Here is a 23,101-nt window from a genome sequence, read left to right as displayed (position 1 = left end):
AGAAAAAAAAAACTGATTAGAAGCTCTAGATACGATACTAGTGATAAGGATATATCAATGGCACATGTATTCTTCCAAAAAAAAAAAAAGAAAATCCACTAATGAGCTTTACGAGTTTTTAGATTCTTACGAATCTCAGATCCTCGTGGCGGTATCGATCGATTTTTTAATAGTCCTAGTTCGCATATGCATCTGTACTGGTCGGGAATTTCCAACAACGACTGTACGGCCAACTTCACGTCACCTTCAGCTTGACCGATAGTTCGCCGCATAATCTTAATCGATTCGTTGACAGAAGCGATCGATTCATATCTTTTACAAAGCAAAAAGAAAAACTACAGAAAAAAAGAAAAAAGTCCTTGCTTTGGTTTTCGCTACGCTGATCCCAGTATTACGCCCGTACCGCTGCATTATAGTAATCGCGGTATGTCCGCAATGCGGGGATCAAGGGGACCAAAAGAACTGTGAGGACCATTCATTTCGCAACCAGAAAAAATTCATACCTCATGGAACTCAACAAAATGGAAATTATCCCAAGGACGTTTCGGCAATGATTCGTCAAACACCTAGGAGTAGAATGATCACAATGAGAAGGATTAAGAGAGCATGCGAAGAAATAACGAATATTCGAGAATTCGACTGTACCCTCATCATTTCCCACGGTCCATCGCCAACACCAACCACAATAATTGAGAGCGGATACTGACACGCTTGTACGATGGCTCGTCGCGTTGCTCGTTCATTGGTCACTTGACCATCGGCGATAATCACAAGAATATGATACTGAAGACAAATGAACATACTGAGGCAGAATAAAAGTTTGAGAATTTCGAATGTCTGGCGTGTGGCGTGAAGTGGAATTGAAAGCGCTAAGAATTATATTCAGCGGGTCATCAAAAAAAAAGAAGAAAAAAGAAAGAAGAGAGAACTTTCCCTAAGCCTAAGAGAGATGTGGTAAACAAAGAAGAATTATTCGTTAACAAAATCCGTGACATTTGTGAAAATCCTGAGCCAGGATGAAAGCTTGAGAATATCGAATGTTTGGTGGAGGAATTCTTAGAAACGCAATCTTTTTTGTTTGATTTCAAAACATCTGAATGCGTGCAACTGCACATATTAGACAGATTCTGCAAATGCACAGTACACTTAGCATTTCTAAAGTTTTCTCTGAATTCAAAGTTCCGACTGTTTCGGCCAGATTTTTTTGTTGTTTGAAAAAAAAGTGGTCTGACTGCGAATTCTGAGAATTGCCAGTGAAATTTACGATCAAATCATCAGAATTCTCAGGATTGATCACTACGCACTGAAACACGTGGACCCTAATCGACTTCCTCGTGACACGACCCTCCCCCAGCCACACAAGTGACCAAGTTCTGATGAAAATCTTCTATTCATAGTGAATTGTCCTGCAACCAGTTAGGCACGCTGTTTTTAAAGGCATCACCCCACGAATCTGTGGTGATGCAGATTTCAGGTGGAGTTTTCTTATAAGGGATAGTAGATTATGAAGAGGTGAGTGGTTCCGTCCATTTCCCTGCTAATTGCCGTAAAAAACTACCCGGAAGATGCGGCGCCGCACAAGGCTGGCGCGCTCCAGTCGAACTCCCTGTGGAAAATAGCGCGCTGGGACGTTCGAAGACGTATCTTCCGGGCCGTTTTTTTTTCGGCAATTAGGAAGAAATGGACGGAATCGCCCTCCTCTCCATAATCTACTGTCCCTTATAAGAATATTCCACCTGAAATCCATACCACCTCAGATTCGTGGAGTGATGCCTTTAAATTCACACAGTGCCAGGAGATCTTCGTGGCGTTGCGTGGGGGCGTGGTCAGTTTTGACCCTGTGTGTTCCGCCAGCAGATGGTTACGATAGATTCGCAGAGAAGAGTCAGGCGATTGTAAATTCTAGATACAGTGTTCCAGAATGCTACAGCGAAGCTCACAGCAATCGAAGACCCTTTGCAACAGCGAATTGATCTTCGAACGTTCTTGTGGATCTTTTCAGTGATTGATTAGAGTAATTAGTAAGTAATTAAGTAGGAAATTCCTATGTATTTCTTAGACAGAAGTCTCAATGATACTTACATCACTTGAGGCTTGACAGATCTCCATAGCTTGGTAGATCAAGGGAGCAAAGTTAGTGGGACCACTCAAATCCACCGTTGGCGTAACCTCATTGTAAACTCTGCAAACGAGATGCTTTTCCGACTTTTCCTCAATCAAAAATCCTCTAGTTTATACGAAAAAGGAACACACTTGAGCACTTCATCGAGTGTCGTACAGTCTTCGTACGGTTTAAGTGGGAACACACTCCAATCTCCAGTTTTTGCGTCACCAAATCCATAGACGGGAATCCGACCAGTACTAGCAAATGGGGCAAGCGTACGACCCAATATAGTGATCACCTGAAAATATTTGGGATCCGTTCACCTTTGTACACATTCGGCTTTTTTTCCTGATCTGAAGGATTTTCGATGATTTTTGATGGAGAAACGATACTTTAAAAGAAAATATGTCTTACCTGAACTCACAAAGAGAAAAGACACGAAAAAATTGTCACGGATATTACTTATACTGAGTGGAAATGCTTTCCCCGAAGAAAATTTTCCAAAACCTTTCTCCTAAGTTCTTTTTCCGATGTCGAAAATTACAGTGCATCTCAGGAAAATGTTGAAGACACCACGGGTCTATTAATTTTGAGAAAAAAAGAAGATGATGAATGATTAAGAAGAAATTTAATGTACTCTGTGGAACTGGATTTCCTCACTTTATGTAGTTCCAAACAAATTTTAATGAATGAGCTGAGAAACACAGTTGTTGCGATTCATTCATTTCCACCTATCATTTGCATGTTTCAGAGATTTCTGAAGAAAAACACGGAGGTAGACGAGAAGTACAAAATTGCAAGAAAAATGTATGAAAAATTTTTAGGTGTTCTTTGGTAACACAAACTAGAACTGTTCGAGTGTTTAGTCCAACGACACACCCACCTGTTGATACGGATTTTTCACGGTTGGATGAATTGTGTGCAGTGAACGTCCGCCGAATGAGTCTTCTCCTTGGTACTTGTTACTGGCAGTGTAATCAATGCCTGGAGATAGAGATTTATCCGGAGATAAAGTTTTAGCTTACAAAGGAAATTAACGCAATTGACTGTTCCCGACATTTTTTTTTCATTTGTGTGTACAAAGAGATTTAAATAAATATAGGAGAGTCTGGCTGAAAACTTAAATATTTGCCTGGTGTGTTTTCAACAGAATCTTGCGAAGAAAACAAGTTTTTTCTTGCTGGATTTGCAAAGCAGTGTCCTCTCTCGTTATTTGCGTATTGAAACTTTTTTTAAAATTTTTATTTTAAAAAATTCGACACTAGCTAAAATAGGGCACCCGTTCTGATTCAGCTCTGGTATTAAATATAGTTTGAGATATGGAAAAAATGGAGTTATTTGGATCCAAAACTTTTCAGAAGTGATGCTTTATGCAGAAATAACTCAACGGAGTTTACTGCAAACTTCTAAAGAGATTTCTATGGAGTTGAAGATTTCAATCCAGGGATCAGAAACCCTAGGAACGAGATTTAAGGTAGGACCGGGTCTTTCCTTATCCGATTAGCCCTTGCATACCATCACATATCAATAGCACTATAGCGTGCTCTAGGAACTTAACTGAGCAAAGCACAGGTCATTTCAAATCCACTCGTAGAGAAAAAGAGAAAATTTTTGATTTTTGATAAACACTGACTGCCTTGTTTTTGAGCAGAACATTTTTTTTCAACATTTTCAGGATCCACCTTAATACTCTCGCTATCCCTTCTCTACTTGAGAAGTTCTGGAGTGATCTTTTGTCTAGATTCTGAATTTTGACATCTGTCTAATCACCAGCTCGTTTGGTTTCAAATCTTTTATTTTCAACACTTAATTTCTCTCACTTCCAAGAATTCCGATTCCGATTCCGCTGAGATTTGCATCGGATTTTGGGACAGAAGTTAGGAGAGGTGTTGTAGGAGTGGAAACGAAACTGTTGCAGTAATTTATTCCCTATATTTCTGCTAAGAATTGTTTTTTGTTTTTTAAATTGTTGTTGAAAGCAATCACATTGGTGAACAGATGCAAGACAGTACTAGTAGCGAGTGCTTGACGTGTAAGATAATTTAATTTTACAGCTTTCTGTCATGTGAATGCTATAAAACAATAGGTGGAAGGCAGTTCAAAAAGATTTTAAAAAAGTGTAGTTTGTGAGGGAAACATCAGGAGGTGAAGGAGAGGCAGAGGAAAGAAATGAAATGAAATTCGATGACCGCGGACTCATAAGATTCTTCCAATCAACCTATATTACTTTTCTGGAGTACAAAAATTCGTGATACATAGAAGGTAAATAAATAGTGGTACGGAAGCAATTTTCGTTCCCAGTACGTGTTCCACGCCCGTGTTCCAAGCACGTACACGGACGTTTTGCGTCCGCCGTCACCGTTTCACTTCCCCATTTATTAGTGCACATTCCATAGTATTTGAATTTGTGTACGTCAGAAGAATGCGTTTTATCTCTGACATGGACTACCACTAATAAATTTTGGGAAAAAAAGTAGTTTCTATGGTTACTGTTGCTCCTTCTACCGCTCGCCGCTTGGTTATTAGTGTCTTTCAGGTGTTGAAGTGATATATAGAGGTACTGAAACTTGGTGTCAAAATACACTAACAATAAATCAATAAATAAAACACAACAAAACAATAACAGCTGAACCGGTCTTCCAAAATCATCCCACATTAAAAAGAAATCACCGACTGATTCGGAGAATCGAAGGTTTTCCCGAGAACGTCCAGGCATGTTCTAGGTCCCACAATTATCTCCTCATTCCACAGCAGAAAAAAATTCAAAAAAAAAGCTGACAGGGTATCGATACATAAGCTGGGACGTTTGCTGTTCTCTATGCACAAATTATTATACTTTCAGAAAAAAAAACTATAAGCACAGTGGTAATTAATAAAAAAACAACACTAATGGAAATTGCTTACGAATTTGATTGACTTAATTTTGAGATGATGGTGGATAATTCATTTTGAAAACAAAATCCCACTTCCGTTCCGTGAAATTCATAGAAGAAGCGCAACGGGAATAAATTTCTTTCCGGCATCAGAGGGGAATTTATCCGTTCTATGCAAATTTATGTATTTCTTTTATTGGTTGAAATATGTGATTAAAAAAAGGACTAGAAAATATTAAATACTCTAATGCTTACCAAATATCATATTGGTGTTTTCAAGTCCTGCTTTACGCATTGCATCCGAAAGTGTTTCGAGACTGTCGATCGTTAGCAAAATTTCTTGCATCGAGGTCACTCCCATCACAGAAAGCAATGAAGATTGTTTACGTAACTGAAAAATAGCTGTATTCCATTTGTTCAATTAATTTAAAGGTATCATCCAGGAATCTGAGGTGGTACGGATGTCAGGTGGAGTATTCGTATACGGGATCGTAGGGTAAGGAGCGGGGGAGGGGGGGTTATTCCGTCCATTTCTTCCTAACTGCCATAAAAAACGGCCCGGAACATACGGCTTCGAGCGTTCCGGCGCAATATTTTCTACAACGAGTTCGGTTGGAGCGCATCAACCGGCCCGAATGATGCGGCGCGTGCAGACGCCGCATCATTCGGGCCGTTTTTACGCCAATTAGCAAGAAATGGATGGAATCATCCATCTCTCCATAATCTACTATCCCGTATAGGCATAACCCACCTGAAACCCGCACCACCCCAAATTCGTGGGGTGATTTCTTTAAGAAAATAAAAACACTAATGTGATTAAGATAACATTGCTAGAAAAGCTGTTCATAGATAGGAAGAAAATAATTGGACAATTCCATAATTGTTTTTCTTACAATAAAGCTGTGTGAGATGTATTACTTTAAATTATTTTTGTAAAGACATAGAGTGGATAATTCACAGCGTTATCCCCTGTCGCGCAACGATGAGACCCGTTCCGACTACAATAAGAACAGTTCTGTCGAATATAAAAAGTTAAAATAGAAGTTACGTGAGTTTAAGTATTTTTTAAGGAGGAATTTTTCGAACTATGTGATTACATTAATTTCGAATCGATTATATTAGAATTGGGAACTGATGGTTTTATTCCGATTTTTCGGATCGGCACCCGAGTGCAGTTTAGCACATTCTTTCTTTTCTGTCTGCTCTGTCACAATCTCAGATGCTTAGCGGACATCCGACAAAGAAGCAAACAAACAAACAAACAGCCAAACACAGAGACGATTTTTGATCTATTCTCACCTGTGCGGAACTGGGCAAAAAAGGATTATCCCTTGGAATAGATAATTCAAGTCCTGATTTGATTAATGGTTTGATCAAATTCTGATTTAATGATTTTATTCTGATTTTATTCTCTTTTCTTCTTCTTTCCTTGAACTCCTTGTACGTACTTCGCGATAATCGAGGTGAATAGGACTACCGGGGCATATAATTACAGCACCAATATTTGCCACCCACTATGATTACAGACGTCGGCGATTATTAATTGTCATAGATGCTCATGTCGTCAAGTGAAGGGAAGGATTAAAGATACTTAGCTGAGCTTAATCGTTAGACTATGACCACTTAATTATACTTCTATAAAAAAAACCTCACCTTTTACTCCTTGTTGTTCAAAATCCTCCATATAAATAGTGTCAAATTTTCTTTATTTATTTATTGAATTAGTACTGTTATTTATTATAAATGTTATTCTGAAATGAACGTCAACATTGCTCATGTGCTTTCTAAGGATACGTTTAGCGTTCTTGGAACTTTCCCAACGAAAAGTAGTGATTTCCTTCCCTTTTTCCTTGGAACCAAGTGTTATGACCAAACAACTATTGCACTGTTTTAGGGAACTTAGAACAGCACATGTACGGTAAAAAGTACGGTAGAAGGGGTAGCAAATACAAGCGAAATCAAAACCAAAAAATCAAAATCAATCAAAAATTTTTTTAAAAAATCACTATAGGACAATAAATGTACGTTATACGGTGACGTATTCATGTAAAATAGAGAATATGATAGAGTCATGTTTTGTATTTTAATAAAATATTTTTACGGTAGGAAATTTATTTTTCTCTATTTATTTTAGTTTTTTTTTACATTTTGTTTTCTAATTAGATACATACTTCTGTAAAAAAATAACATTCTAGAGAATAAGAAAAATAAGAAGAATAAGAATAGAATAAGAATAAAATAAGAATAGAATCTAAGAATAGGCATTTCTGACTCATTGTTCCATATACTGTGCATATCCTAATAATGATGATTCTTTTGTAAAAGTAAAACTATTCGTTTCTGATTCATTCCTTTCGCTTCAAAAAAAAACTGCGTGTATTTACTATGCAGAACAAAAATACTCACACAACGTTCACGTATCGCCCGTTTACATCTGTAATAGTAGCGTCCACAGCAGGTATATCTAATTTTATCCATAACAGAGGCACGACGAAAGTATTATATTATAAGGAGAGTTTTAGCGATGACGTTGCGAAGAAAACAACACTTTTCCAGTTCGGGGTTTTTCGAATTGTAGGCACATGCCAAGGGGCGATAACACCTTATCAAAATGGAATCTTAAAATGTCTCACACGTACAGCATTAAGCGATATGTGCTTGTGTTTAGCGGCATCTTTGTTCCTGGCACTTTCCCATGAACAGGAAGTTGAGTCATAAAAGACGATAAGTTCCACAACAATGCTGCTTTTAACGCTAAGCTTGCGTTAGAATGTAGCATGTTTGAAAATAGATAGACGTAGAAAAAACTGGAAAAGGCATGAGCAATATATTTCATCGCTGTCGATTCATTCCACTTTAAGAAAATAGAAATGAAAAATTAAGAATTTAAATAGAAAACAAAAATAGTATGATGAAAAATATATAGTAAAGTAAATAATTAAGAACTGAAAGTGATTAAAACATGTATAATAACAAAAAATAGATAAATATCTACAATAACAGAATTTATAATAAAGAACAATAATACAATAAAGAAAAATATGCAAGCTACTAAAGGATGATTCTTAAGCTCCACAATGTATTGATTGTATTGATTGAACTTATAGGGTTAGCAGGATTTTATTAGAAGAGTTTACCTTAGGGAATCCATCACTACTACTTCTTGCACTTCGTGCGGATGCAAGTGAAGATGCACTTTGAGCCCGTGCACTGGCCGGGATTATATGAGGAGCCTGTAAAAATCATAGATATTGATCTCCAGTAGCGATTAGAAAAAAGAAAAACGAAGAACTAGACTGAACGTTCGTCTTGAAGAGGGATAAAATTGAGGATAACCCCAGCGGTACTTCAAAGGTAGCGTATCATGAAACTGACGTAGTGTGGAAACCTAATGGAAAACGTAGAGTTTAAAGTGTAGATTACGAATATGAGCGTGGTCATTTCTAGTTCCATCCAGTCGTCCTGAAAAATAGCGTGGGAACGGCAAATTGTTTCTACGAAGCACGTTAGAACGGGTCCCCGTTATGCACGGAATTGTTTCCTCAGCAGCTTATTCATTAGTTTTTCTTGAATAGGCTGCTGAGGAGACCTCATTGGCCTCTGAACGCTCGCTCGTGGACCCGGCGCGTGCACAGAGGTGAAACGCTTTCTCAAACCTCGTAGGAACGCCGTTTTTCACGCAGTTCTTCAGAACGACTAGGGGGAATTGAGCGAGACCACGCTCATATTTGTAATCTACATTGCAAACTCTATCTTTTCCATGAAGTTTCCAAACTGCGTCAATTTCGTGATGCGCTGGCTTTAAGAAGGAAAAATAACTGAGGTGGTCCGAGCATTCACAATGTGAGAATAGGACACTTCCAAAATTCGGGAAATAGTGACCATAAGAGAAAAAAAAAAGAAAAAATACTGTCGTTTTAACAACAGCAGTAACCTCTTGATTGCACCCAGAAAAAGAGAAGTTCACTCTCCTTACATAATGGTATATCCAGTATTTTAGAAAATGCGAAAAGTAGCCGCTTCTAAGTACGTTGCGGACATAATTCCAATTAACTAACTGATACACTCGTGCCCATTTTAAATCTATTTAATTAAATTTAATAAATTTTTTTTATAGGAGTTCGGCCACTTTATTTGCAGGTACTCAGATTGAGGAGTACAAAAGATCCAGGGGCTATGTTACAATAATGGGTGAATTAATCTATTTATACTAACATATATTTTAAAAAATTTCTTCAAGAGACTGGGTTGATGATTTACTTTCTCGAAAAGAAAAAAATAACAGAACTCGTTAATTACTTGACGACGTTTCATCGAAAATATCCAAAATGGATGGAATACCGGAACATCCACCTCGTGTGGTAAATATTCTAGACAAAATAGATGGTCAAAATTTTGCTTTGGAAAATTATGTATGATGAACAAACATTTATATTTACCTGGGCCATGGCTGCTTGCTGCGTTGATATAGGTTTCACGTCTCGTAGCTTATTCGATTCTGTAAGCGAATATTCGATAAGTTGAAATCATGGACAAAAATCCACAAAAAGGTCGCTGTTGTATGACGAGAAAAACATACACACACACAGAGATTAAGAAAGTAATTGTACAAATCAATACAGTAATTATTACGGTACCCAGGGCTCCTTCAGCTGCTGCTCGATCAAAATAGTCCTGTAAATTTTCGCTATTTTCGCTCATTTGATCAGGTGGAATTTCAACGGATTGAATTTCCGGCGCATAGGTGATATCATCATGTTCGTCGTGCTCGACGCGTTCGAATACCTGTGAAGGAAATAGTTCATAGACGATCACGGTAATCTGTAATTTCCAAAAGAAAAAAAGTAACGAAAAAAAGAATGGCTAAATAATCACAAGAAGCTTAGGATGGGGATGATTAGGTTTTATGAGCGTCTTCTTGTACTACGAATCCCCTCCGGGTCTATTTTTAAGCAAAATGTTACTGGAAATGTTAATGGAAATAGTAATAATTCCAACATACGATGCCAAATTTCTACGTTGAGAATAGTCTCTTTTTCTTCAAAGGTTCTAGTCATATTCATACATATTCAGCACTTTTTTAAACTATATTTTACAGTATTTTACTCCACGAAGTATATCTAGTCTACGGAATATATTGTACTCTACAAAATACATATTTCTTATATGTATTTTAATTCAGATGTATTTTGTGGTTATTCTACAGTTTTTTGTGGTTATTCCACACAGAAATTATACAAAAATATCAGATAATTTTGAATAAGATCAATTTCCTGTCAGAAAAACACCTTAAAATTTTCATCCAGCAATTTTATTCTTATAAATTCTAGTAAATTAATCAAAATTAATTTTATTTTTATTTTTATAAATTCACCCAACAATTTTATTCGCATTTATTCCCGTATAAACGCTGTAATCGGACAATAAATATCCCTTAGTACACGAAAAAATACATTAAACTTTAAAATTAAACTTGTATGCTAACTTTGTCATACGATTCTCTTATAATATTTATTATATTCGTTTTTTGCCCGGTCACATTTTTTTTTTGTATTCAGAAATATGCAGGTGTTTCGAAAGTATTTTTAGACGGATTTTCTTTTCACAAACTACTCATTTTCGTTCTGTTTAGAGTTTCTAATCTTAAAATCAAAGACACTAAGATGTTACATTAAGTTTTAGGTAAAATAATCTGATTTAAATACGTAGACATACCTCCATGGTTTTGACTTGATGACTTGTGGGATCGCCTGATAGTAATCGAGCCTGTTGCTAAAATTGCTAGGAGTTATTTTACGTGCAATTCTGGAACCAATCCAACACTCGACACAATTCATCCATTCTCATAGGTTAGTTGTCGACAGAAAAGGATCGAGTTTACAATTTTTGTGGACCTGTCAAAATATACCAAAAAACAGTTGAATGCTTTGAAATAACTTATACTGTCAGCAGATGTCGCATGCATGAACATTCTGACACCAATAGTGCATTGTGCGTACATACGAGAACGGATTTTTCGGTGTTTAATTCATTTCGACACAAAAAAAAGAATACGGCAGTACATGCTATAGTTGTTATCGTTATTAAAGGCAGCATACTACGAATCTGAGTTGCTGCGGATTTCAGGTGGAGTATCCGTATACGGGATCGTAAATTGTGGAAACGTGGGTGGTTCTGCTGCTCATCCCTGCATCACTGCATCACTGCAAGCAGCCGCCTCCAGAATGCTGTTTTCAACGACGCCATCCATTGCAACGCTCCACCCCTTGCGCCGCCTCCACCCTGCGATTCGTCGAAAATCAATTCGGACTGCTCCGATAGGCAGTAAGGGACGCTACCCGTGCAACGGTGGCGCGCTGCAATAGAAGGCATCGTAAAAAAACAGCATTCAGTGGCCGGCTGCTTTCAGTGATTCAGGGAGAGATGAGCGGAACCACCCCGATCTCCTTAATCTGCGACCCCATATACGGATACTTCACCTAAAATCCGTACCACCGCAGATTCGTGGTATGCTGCCTTTAATTTCTTGTATCAAAGCATTACCGTACCATCGTCGGTTGAGATAGCCTATATTTTGAATGATATCTTGGGTAATTTTCGATTTTCTGTTAGAGTTTGAAGGATAAAACGCACAGCGTTGACCAGTTCTTAGGTGGATGTGCCTAGCGAACGCTCGAGTTTAATTCAAAACCGTTTGAGGTTCATGAGCGCGTGTGCAGCTTTAAAATCACTTGCAGGGGGATCCCGAATTGTCAAGGCTGTGTTTTTATACAAGCATTGTACTAATTTATAAGACGCCGGAGAGATGAAGGGCTTGGTTGGGACAAAGGCGGTTTCGAACCACCGATCGTACAGTCCGAACCCGACCCATTTTCCGTCTGCGCTACATGCTCCTGACTTCTTTACTGGAGAAGATAAAGATGAAGAGAATCTCACGTAGATTAAACGGAGAGCACTTTTGGAACTTAATCAAAATATTAATGTATGCGACCCTCAAAAGCAAAATTACACCGAATGGAAACTGAATTCTGATTCGAGGAATTTTATTTATTATATTTACTTCCACTTGCTATCGTGTTAGAACAAACCGAAGGTGAATACCGTACCGTATGGTTTTGAAAATTCAATTTTTCTAGGATGAAATACTTAAAAGGAACGTATCTTCACGAGGACACCAAGATATATCCTTACCTCTGGACGTTTGAGGCTGCCCTGACTGCTCAGCATCTCTTCTTCTATAACGAAAGCACCAGCAGGTGCAGGACTCTAGATGAGCAGCTCTCGCAACGTAGCAAATTCATATATGATGTGTTTGGATAATCAGATAAAATCGAAAAGAAAATAAAAAAAAAAAGAAAAATTTAAAAGCGAACCTCTTGGTTACCCAAATATTCGAGCGCATCCGATACATACATTTCAGCGTTCACCACATTTCTTGGATCCTCACGACCATCATCCTAAATTAGAATATCTCCTCGTTCCCAACCAATAGAAGTGGCGTTTTGATTTAATTCCCAGGAATTATTCGGTTATTTTTCCCAGAAGTAAAATAGTTCCATCTCTTACCACAATGTGGAACGGTTGAGGTGAAGCCTCCTGATCCTTCGCACCGAAATGCACTGTGCCACCATCGATTTGTTCCTGAAAAAAGGTTATAGTTCCACGTTGAACTATCCAACCTCTCCTCGTATTCTAAAATGGTTCTCGTTCTGGAAATCTAAGGTTAGCCCTCTATACAACTCTTGTGAATTGATTGGATGTCGTGTTATTGAAGGAACTGTAGAATGAACTATTCCCTGCGACTTTGTTTTTTTTTTCTTAAAAAATTTATAGCTTTGTGTATTAGTTCTAGTTATTCGTTTACAACTGCATTCATCACATAATATTCATAATTCCTATTTTTACAACTAATTTTTCTTTATCTATTTACTCTCGACCTTGCAATGAGTTTTACAATGCCGGGAGGCGTGCAAAACAGTAATTTATCTTCAAACTCAATCAGAACGCGAAAAATCCTTTTAAAAATCCAAGACTTCAAAAAAAAACTCCCAGACACTTCAAATTTTTTTGTGCCCCAAGTTTGCGGAGATTGTATGTAGCTATTTTCATGTCAAAGATATAGAAGGATCGTCTCACCTTTTGCTCTTGAGGAACAAGTTTGATGTGTACACGATGAACGTTCCTTTCAGCTTCATCCAGCAATTCTCTAGCGCTTGGTGAAGGAGCTTCTTGCTGGAAAAAGACAGATTTTTTTCCGATTTCCATGCAGGAATTATCTGTTTGAAAAAATTCTGACGAAACGTTGTTGAGTGATTCGACAGACTAAAATTGACTTTAATTCGTTAAATGCTTGGAAGCGAAAGCTTAGAAATGAAATTCTTTGCAACAGAGACAAAATGGTTGGGGTTGGAATAAATTTTGACACCCTACGATATCGACACTGCATCAATAATTGCTATATAAGCTGTGTCATCGAGAATCATGTCACTCGGACACGCGTTGCGGTTACGATGGTCTACATAAATGCATAGCGATTGTTCATACTGAATTGCACGTGAAATTATGAAATTTCAACGTTTCCCATTACGAATTAGTTTCAGTTTGTCGAATATTCAACTCGAAAATTCGAACGAGAAACCTGCGTCATCGAATGTCCCATAGCAGGAGGTGAAAACTGTGCATTCATTGGGAATGACTGATGTTGTGGTTGGCCTTCGGTTCCGATATCAATTCCAAAGTCGTACTCTTTGTATAGATCCTGTAGTTTTCATTTCATAAAATATAAATGCTATAAATTTAATGAATACAGTAGTACATTCCTATTTAATATTAATATATTATTTGAGACCGACAAGAAATTGACGATGTTGAGATATCGCTATGGAAAAGATAGGATCAGGAGTGCTGATTACGAGTACGAGTACGATCACGCTGAATTCCCTCTAATCAGCCTGGAAAACGACGTGGGAAACGACCACGGCGATCGAATTTTCCTACAAGACACCTAATAGCGTTCCATATTTGCGAGAGCTCAGGCGTACACTTGGCATCTGCGAGCGAGCGGACAATAAAGGGGTTGTAGACGCCGTCTCTACCGCTTGCTCGCAGACGCGGCGCGTACGCCTGCGTTTGCGCTGCACGTGGCGCTTTGTTAGGAGGTGTCTCGTAGGGAAATTCGAATGCGAACGCCGTTTTTCACACCATTTTTCACAGGACATTTAGGTGGAATTGAGCGTGATTGCGATTATACTCGTAATGTGCACATCTAATCCTATTTTTCGTTTCAAGACCTAAGTCATATCTAAGTAATGACTATTTTCTTTCTCAAAACAATTTTTGACGATAAATTTCACTTTGGCAGACTAGATATAAAGAAGATGTCCTTGAAATATTTTAGCTACAACTATTTTTTTCAGCTTTATCGTCTGTCAGAGAATCAGTGCGCGCAGTAAGGAAAAATTCCGTTCACTGATAAGCGGTTGGCCCATTCAACACATAAAAAATTGTTTTCTCTCTCTTTTGAATATCAAGCGTGAGAATAACTCATGTAGTGTTGTTTGGCGAACGACCAAAAGCAAAACATTCCTTATTTTTTGATTCAGATTGATTTTCTAGACATTATATTTTCCAGAAGTACATAAAAGAGTAGACGTCACTCCGGTTTCTGAATTGGAAGTCTCCAAAATATCAACAAAAAAAACTTTACAACTGACCCAGATAAGTTGTCATAAAACCAAAAAGAGGTCCGAATCCATTCATGGACTACCACGAAATTTTTCGTGTCATGTCCAGAAATATTTACGGAGATAAAAGCAAAGAAAAAGTAGAGCTCTAAACACGCCAATAGACAACAGAAACATAAATTACAGGTATTTCACACAGTCATTCTTTCTAACAACCGACCATTGTTATTCCACACATTCCATTAATCCTGTAACTATGTACCTGTAACTGCTTCGCCTCTTCAGGGCTCATTCCTTTCTCATTGCGGGGAGGCATATCATAGATCGGTTCCGCGTTCACCTAATCAACGAAACGATGTTTTTCGAGAGGAAAGCTATCACTTTCTTTTTTTTTTTGGATTCTTTTGATTAACGGATTCGATCGCACTCATCAAAAATATCAGTTGAATTTTAAGAGAAAACTTTAGGTCTTTTATTTTTTTTAGAAGAAATAGTTCTGATACCTTGTTGATAGTCGAATTTAAGCACGCTGTAGCATGCTTATAGCATGCTACAGCGATAGCACCACGCGGATATCCGCTAACATCACGGCAACGCGGCTACTAAGGTAGGCACAACGATTTGGGCTTTTTTGGTTTTTGTTTCCGGGTGTAATATCCTAGGGGATGATGACTTGTTCTGGATGAGGCATTTGAGAGGATATATTGCAAATGTTCTTACTTTCCAGGCTCTGACGGAGGCGACAACGCCGAAACGTTAGCCGTAATAAATTTTGTTAACAGTCTTGGCTGTTGCTTAAATTCGACTATCAACAAGTTGCAATCTCTATGCCAAGATTCAAGGAAAGTCGAACTTTCGCAGTTCTGATACCTTAACATATTCGTCACTGTCCCCGGTTGCTCGACGCTCTCCTGAACTTAATGGCGCTGCCACCGTGTCCGTCGGTTTTCGTTGTGCTCCGTTCATAAACTGAACGTCGGCTGCTGGTGAAGAACCATAATTGTCGAAAATGTGCTAAAAGAAACACAGAAAAAATGGCTTTCACGGAATTGCTACTTATTTATCGACTGTACTGTACGGTGAGTTCGTCTTATTATGTTCATTACGGTAAAACAGAAAGATGGAACAATAAGAGAGGAATGTGGAACAGTTTCAAAAGGGATGAGAGGCGCTACGGATTTCAGATCGAGTATTCGTATATTATTATTGTATTGTAGGAGATATTAGATTATGGAGAGGGGGGTGATTCCGTCCATTTCTTCCTAATTGTAAAAAACGGCCTGGAAGATGCGGCGCGTGCACAAGGCTGGCGCACTCCAATCAAACTCCTTGTAGAAAATAGCGCGTCGGAACGCCCGAAGCGTATCTTCTGGGCCGTTTTTTACGGCAATTAGGAAGAAATAGGCGGAATCACCCCCTTCCCATAATTTACAATCCCGAATAGTCCATCTGAAATCCGTACCACCTCAGATTCGGGCGGTGATGCCTTTAGAAAAAGTTACTACATACCTCATTTCCATGGAAGTCACTGATATCGTAGTCAGTCAGATCCGAGTCGCGATAGCTGAACGTATTCGCATTAATGCAATGAAATTAATCACAACATTATGAAGATAATTAATGGCATTAATTATGATAATTGGACAAAATAATTAGTCGGGCTGTAATTAATCTCAGACACTTTGCGGATTTATCCAGAACGAATCTTTCAAGCTAAACGCTATTCACAACACATTCGAATGCGCCAGTAAAAATCGATGTATTTTTTTTTATCTCGAGCTTCCAACTAGGACTCTGAGAGACTGGAGAGAGCTTTCATAAATTTGTGATTCTTCCCTATGAGATCTAAGCGCTGTTAGAAATTTCCTTTTATCTATAATACTTGCCATAGATGTCACAGGAAGATTTATTTTGCGGTAGATAAGAAGATCACTACGAGCGTTTCATCCAGAATCAATAGTTATCTTAAATGAAATCCCAATGACCAACGGAGGCAGAGCACAACAGCTCCCCTATTCATTACAGTAAATCCTAAAAATTTAGAATTTCTCGAAAAGAAATTTCTCCCACCTTTGCGTCATGAAATTCTATCGGATGTCGATCTACATATTTCTTTACGAATTTCAGTCGGTATGGAAAAGAATAACACTGCAGCGCATGAGCGCATAGGTACATATAGGTACATCAGTGGATTGCGGGAGAATTCAAGATACGAAATGTTATGGGAAAAGATATGGCTGGTCCTCTCTCTCTCTCTCTCTCTCTCTTTCTCTCTTTCTCTCTCTCTCTCTCTGTCCTCCTCTCTCTCCACCTCTCTGATCGCATTGTCATGTAATTTGACTGATTTTAGTACATTTGACAACATCAACACAGAAATATTTCAATTTTTTTTTGTTTAGGAATAAGGAACGATTGACGCTACTTATTTATTTATTTCTGAAATGTTTCTCCTAGGTTATGTTGGGGTTATGTTGGTGACCGATTGACTGGTTACCGTTCACTTTCATCGATTTACTGGTTACCGTTTACTGTGGCGTTCTGGGTTTGAGAAAAGGAACTCGCGTGAGGGTTTCTCACCTCCTTTCAGGAAGTGAGAAACTGATCTGACTATGAAGGGCCAACCTTACTGTCTAAAACTTAGGCAAAATTCTAGTGAGCTATGTTCGTTCTTGTTTCTGTTATATGGCACACCCACGGATGTTTCCAAGTAAATAAATAAACAGGTAGATAAATAAGTAAATAAATGATTAATAAAAAATATAATAAATAATCAACAATAAACAAAACAATAAATATACTGAACGATTTTGGAAATTCTTGAATTCTGAACTTTTGATATAAAAGAGAAAAATTTTCGAACCTTTCTCGTTTCACCGTTGGAGAAGCTTCTGCTATCTGTCCAATCTCTGTCAACAATTTTCTTTCAAGGCCTTCCCTTTGATTCTGAGGAGCCATACCATGTAGAGCCCTCCTAGAATGAGTAAGGTGGTTGGGTGAAGTTTGATTTGTACACTAATAAGTCGAAAGAAATGTTGATTCACTAAGTTGAAAGGGAGTAGAAAAGATGATTAAAAACAATAAAAGAATTTTTTCAGAGAAAGTAGGAAAGAATGCGCTATTAATAAATAATTTAACATGTAAAATCTTCTGACCTCTCGCCTTCCGGTGTTGATCCACTAGCGAAAGAGATATGTGAAGCAGGTAGCATTCCTGTTGACGTTAATTCTGATTCTTCACCTCCAACCTAATTGAAAAAGGATCAAAAATAAACCAAAAAGACGGAATAGATTCGAAAAAAAGTGACAGTAATCAGAAAAGTATCGCATAGGACCACACCGCAAAAATGCAACTCACCTCATGATCCTGGAGTTTTGCCAAACGTTCCGCTTCCAGGCGTTCACGTTCGAGTTCCCATTGACGAAGTGCTTCCTCATCTCTTAAAAGTACAGAAATATACAGTAGCCTCAAATGATGCAAAGCGTCTCATTTTCCTCGATGAAAATAAGAGGAAAATTAATATATATTAACTGCTTCCATAGCGAAAATTCAATAATAACGATCAGGATATAAAGAATGAAAAAAAAAATCCTGAAAAGAGTTATTTAGATAAAGGAGAAAGGAAATGGTCATTTAAAAAAAACGAAAGTCAGTTTTTTTTCCAAGATTTTCCAATCGGAATCAAAGGTTGTGGATTTGAGAGCACAGGATCTCTGATCCCAGGGAGAAAACAATTTAATAATAATAATAATAATAATAATAATAATAATAATAAATAATAATAATAATAATTTTCACAGTATATAAAAATTCTTCTTCTATCGAAATTAAAAGATATAAGGTTATTAGACTACTATTCCATGGATAATGTAGTTAGGAAAAAAAAAACTGCTGGAACGTCTGGATAAAAGTATTTGTATATCTAAAAAGAGGGGAGTTCGTGATAAACGAAAGGTACAAAGATACAGTAAATTTTTCCTTCTGTTCCGAATAAATTTTATTAATAATACTAGTAGAAGTGAAAGAAAGGGAACCATAAAATCACCACTTTAATTTTTTATCATTTTTGAATGCTTAAATTTAAAAAAATAAAACGAATCAAGCGTCGTTAGAAAACATAAAAATCTTATTTCACGGAGAATGCCGCTACATTTACTTTATTCAATTTCTATTGAATCCATATGGAAAATCCTCCTACTCTCTGCTTATTTTCCTTATTGGCGGAGACGGCATTTTTTGTTGATTCCACTGCGGCGGTGCCGCCGCCTGTTGATAGGTTTTTTGGTCGAACGATGGGACCTGTTCGATTATTCGTTGTGCTTCATCTTTTGCATGTTCAGCTTGAGCGGACAAGTAGGAGGCGCCGGCCTGAACTTGATCATATGCCTGAAATTTTCCGCTTTTAATGGAATAAACACAAAAAATTGCGCTTATGAAGAACATACTAGACGCGCCGCCTCTTCTGCTTTGCGACGCGGTTCCTCGATAAATTGAGCGAATGTTTCTTGTTGTCCACGACCATCAGCGTCCGATTCTGCAATAAATTTGTATGTTTTCGAAGTTGTTTGACTTATACTCCAGCAAAAAAAACGAACGAATGGAGGACTGATCCACCTGGTTTGAAAAAAAAAGATTTTCCTCTAGAATTTACTTCATAATCAGTTTTCAGGCTTTTTTTCTAGAAGAGGCTATGGAGCCAAAATATCAAACATCAAGTATTCCACTATTACGTAAAAACTGATTATCTTCCAGTTTTTCATAGTTATCTTCTCATTATTCAAAAGTCTCAAATATTAATGAAAATATAATAATAAAAATCAATATTGACAAAAAATGTCCAAAATATTCGAATAAGATAATGAATAATTTAATAGAATATAAATAATTGATAATATTCAACAATAATTCAATAAAAATAACCAGCAATATTTGAAATAAGAGATTTAAAACCGATATTAAAATTTTAAAAAATGGTACGAGAATTTGTTTCGTGTTCAACGATGAAAGCAAGGTAAAAATTCTAGTTGTGTTGACGTAAAACGGGAACTCCAGCCGGTCCTCCAACTTTCAAATCTCAAACAAATAATAATCTCCAGTAAGAACTAACCACCAGGAATATGTCGTTTTACTTCCTTGAATGCTTCGCTCAAACCTTCCTTTGTTCGATGCGCAGCATCTAAACACCGAAGGAACTCGTTGGAATATTTTTAGATAACAAAAAAAAAACCGTACCTTTCATATAATCGTCGGCCTCTTTCAACAAATCTTCAGCCGTATTTTTCATGGCATTTTCAGCCTCTTTTATAGTTTCTTTTCCTACGTTCACATACTAAAATACAGAAATAAATTTTTGGGAATAAAAATATTCGAAAAAATAAATTTTATTTGGGTAAAAAGTCTGAAAAGTTCAGTAGGACCTCTTCTAGTTTTTGTGAAGTCTGTTTGATAGTGTCGTCGGCTTTATCCCGTTGAGACTCATCCTAAAAGAAAGAGGCGGAGCTGAATGAGAAAATAAAATTGAATGAAGTCCTCAGAATTCACAAACTTTCTTTCCATTCTTATCTTTATTGCGTTCTAGAAGGTGGAAAAATAAGACGACAAAGGCGACGGCAGCCGAACTGAGCAGAAGTCGTGTGAAAAACGAGAATACCATAAATTGCTCTTTCGGCGGACATTCTTCCCATTCATCCGGGTCATAGCCTAAGCTAGCATCGAAAACCATTCGCGCCTAGAAGAAAAATATCGGCTGAAAAGGATATTTCGTTTAAAACAAGCGAAAAAGGCGTCCACGGATACGTTACACACTGTACTTATGTTTGCTCAGAATGCCGCGACGCGTCCACTGGAATTTAGGTGGTTTCGCTTGGGCTGTGACTATGCGGTCAGTACCACTAACAACACATTGTGTCCTACAGTCAATCAATGGTGAATCGCGATCGATGCATCCATAAGTACTGCAGTATATATTAGGTTGTACTGCAAGTTTCTTCCCAAGGTCTTCAATATTTTTAATTCGGAAGAAACTGAGTCCGAAGTGAAAAAATATCAGAAATGTAGGGAAGAAACTTATAGGATAGCGTAATACTTAACGGAATCTTCGCGACAAAATTATACGAAACACGACATTAAAAAGGAGCAGAAATATAGAGAGAAAAATAACTTAACAATCCAGAAAATCCACATATTGGCGTTCATCAGCGCGTCGTCCAACAATACAGAAAAAAAAACGAAGAAAAAACGAATCAAATGAAATACTGCAACCACAAAGTTGAGTAAAAATGAAGAAACGATAAAACGAATCCAAAAAATGCACATGCTTTCTTTTTCAAGTGATAAATGAAGGACAAAGAGGCGTTTACAATAACTAGGAAATAAAGTTGAGGTAAAAGTTTGATTTTTGAGTAGATCAAGATCGATTTAGTTTAGGAATTTAACACACACGTCTTTTCAATTAAGATCCAGATTCACCTAAAATCGCTCTATTTCAGACATGTAAGAAGTCAGAGGAAAAGAAAATATGATGTTAAATGATTGTCCTAGTGGATATACCTGTTCAAATAGTCAAAAAGAAACAAAAATGGTTAGAGAAATCATATCAGAAATCTTCAAAGTTGAGGGGGTATGGTAAGTTGTATTTCTACAACACGGAAGTAATACGAGTAAAATAACTTAACATTTTGAAAAGTTGCAAGCGTGTAGTGTAAGGGATTTCACGAAACAGCAGTCTTTTTAAGTTTTCTGGATGAGTTTGAGAAAAATTATTTTTAAAATAAGCTTTTGACAAAGGATAAAAGGATAAAGAATAAAGTTCTTGGCGTTAATCAATCCGCTTGGGATCCGCCACCACGTTCACTTCAATTCAGAATCGTTTGAGGTTTACGAACGTGTAACTGGCCCATAGAATGACCTGCGGTGGCTAGCCGATGTGTCAAGTCAGTATTTTTGTCCACCCAGACAAGTCTGGTACCAATTTGTCGAGCCCGGAGGGACGAAAGGCATGGTGAGCTCTAGGGCGGATTCGAACCCCCATAGATCGTGCAGGAAGCGAAACCTCTAACCACTGCATTACACCGGCCCGCAAGTTTTTGATAAAACAAGATGGAATGAAGTGAGAGGAAAAAGTGCGAACGAGCAAGTTGGACTCTATAATATAAGAATCGCCTGTAGATTCAATCGTTCACAGATCAACGTATCCAGCAACCAATAAAATAGCTTCCCTTTAATTTTCTAGTCCTTTTTCAAATAAATAAACATGTACTTTGTTTTACAAATACGTGGATGACATGACGAATAATTTTCGATGAGAAAAGATTTTGAGTCATCGGGAAAAAGAAACCGTTCAGTTCTATGTTATTAATTTATTTGCTTACCAGCGGTGCTCTCTGAATTTTTATCATTTTCTGATGACTCGTACCTGCGGAATTTCGTCGACATTGCATCCGATTTCGAGTTTTTCCTATTACAATAGTCCTAAGCCATTAAGTAATTGGAGATTTGATAAGAAGAATGACAAATGTTGCATCCAAATTCAACGACTAAGAACTTTTCAGTAGTTTGATCCTCTCTGTTATAATATGTTACGGTAACCTTGATAAATGGGACAAAGTCCTTATGTCTGACGTGTACTATCTGTTCCCCTTAACATTTTTTCTTTTGAAAACGTGAATTCCTTTCCATACGTTGCTATTTTTTCACGAGTAGCCATCAATTGTTTCGTTTACGCGCCCAGCATCAACTAAAAAAGTCGAAGATCACTTATGTTTGGAAAAATAAATGTGTCTGAGAGTGCAAGGCAACTAATGCGGTTCAACGATGCATAAAACGGAAGAGCAGCTCGAAGTATTTCGGAAATTAAGAGCTTCGGATTCAATATAAACGTGTACGTGATGTGCGATGGTGAGTAGCGCAGCCGGTAAGCGGTTTCGCTGTGGCTGCAGCATAATCGATCAAAAGTTCGAATCCGTCCTACAGCAACCAAGCCTCTCATCTCTCCGAACTCGATAAACCAGACTTATCCGGGCGGGAAAAACACTGACTTGACCCATCGGCTAACCACCGCAAGTCATTGTATAGGCCAGTTACACGTTTGTAAACCTCAAGAGATTCTGAATTGAAGTGAACGAGGGGGCGCATCCGAAGCGGTGAACACCCTACACTTTATTTTTTATCTCCTACATGCGGTTATAAAAGCATAAAAGAACAAAGTCACTGGCCTATCAATCCAGTTGGGATGCGCCAACGTGTCGTAATTCGGGTTGAGGTTTTGGAACGCGGGTCGGCCTATACAATAACTTGCGGGGGCTAGCCGATGTGTCAAGTCAATGTTTTATCCTCCCAGACAGATCTGGCAAAAATTTATCGACTTCTGAGGAATGAAAGCCCTGGTCGGCACTAGTTAGGGCGGTTTCGAATCATCGACCGTGTGACTTCAGCGGACCTCCACC

General features: G+C 37.8%; 1 protein-coding gene across 1 annotated transcript; it reads right to left on the bottom strand.

Moving 5' to 3' along the window:
* Positions 1-98: 98 nt before the first annotated feature.
* On the bottom strand, positions 99-20,379 carry RB195_020333 (uncharacterized protein; the record flags this gene model as incomplete). The annotated part of the gene is made up of 28 exons (XM_064188582.1): positions 99-275; positions 504-566; positions 646-783; positions 2,083-2,182; positions 2,254-2,402; positions 2,988-3,088; positions 5,233-5,368; positions 8,115-8,210; positions 9,417-9,475; positions 9,615-9,762; positions 10,693-10,749; positions 12,169-12,243; positions 12,351-12,434; positions 12,544-12,618; positions 13,114-13,209; positions 13,616-13,735; positions 14,923-15,000; positions 15,531-15,674; positions 16,170-16,224; positions 17,521-17,631; positions 17,813-17,904; positions 18,015-18,096; positions 18,856-19,043; positions 19,103-19,191; positions 19,765-19,833; positions 19,890-19,986; positions 20,075-20,137; positions 20,203-20,379. 28 exons carry the CDS (start codon positions 20,377-20,379, stop codon positions 99-101), a joined length of 2,919 nt encoding a protein of 972 aa, XP_064044463.1.
* Between the last annotated feature and the right edge of the window lie 2,722 nt (positions 20,380-23,101).

This window comes from Necator americanus, chromosome II (assembly GCF_031761385.1).
Source record: "Necator americanus strain Aroian chromosome II, whole genome shotgun sequence".
NCBI classification, from domain to species: Eukaryota; Metazoa; Nematoda; class Chromadorea; order Rhabditida; family Ancylostomatidae; genus Necator; species Necator americanus.
This window is presented reverse-complemented; position numbering and strand designations above follow the sequence as displayed.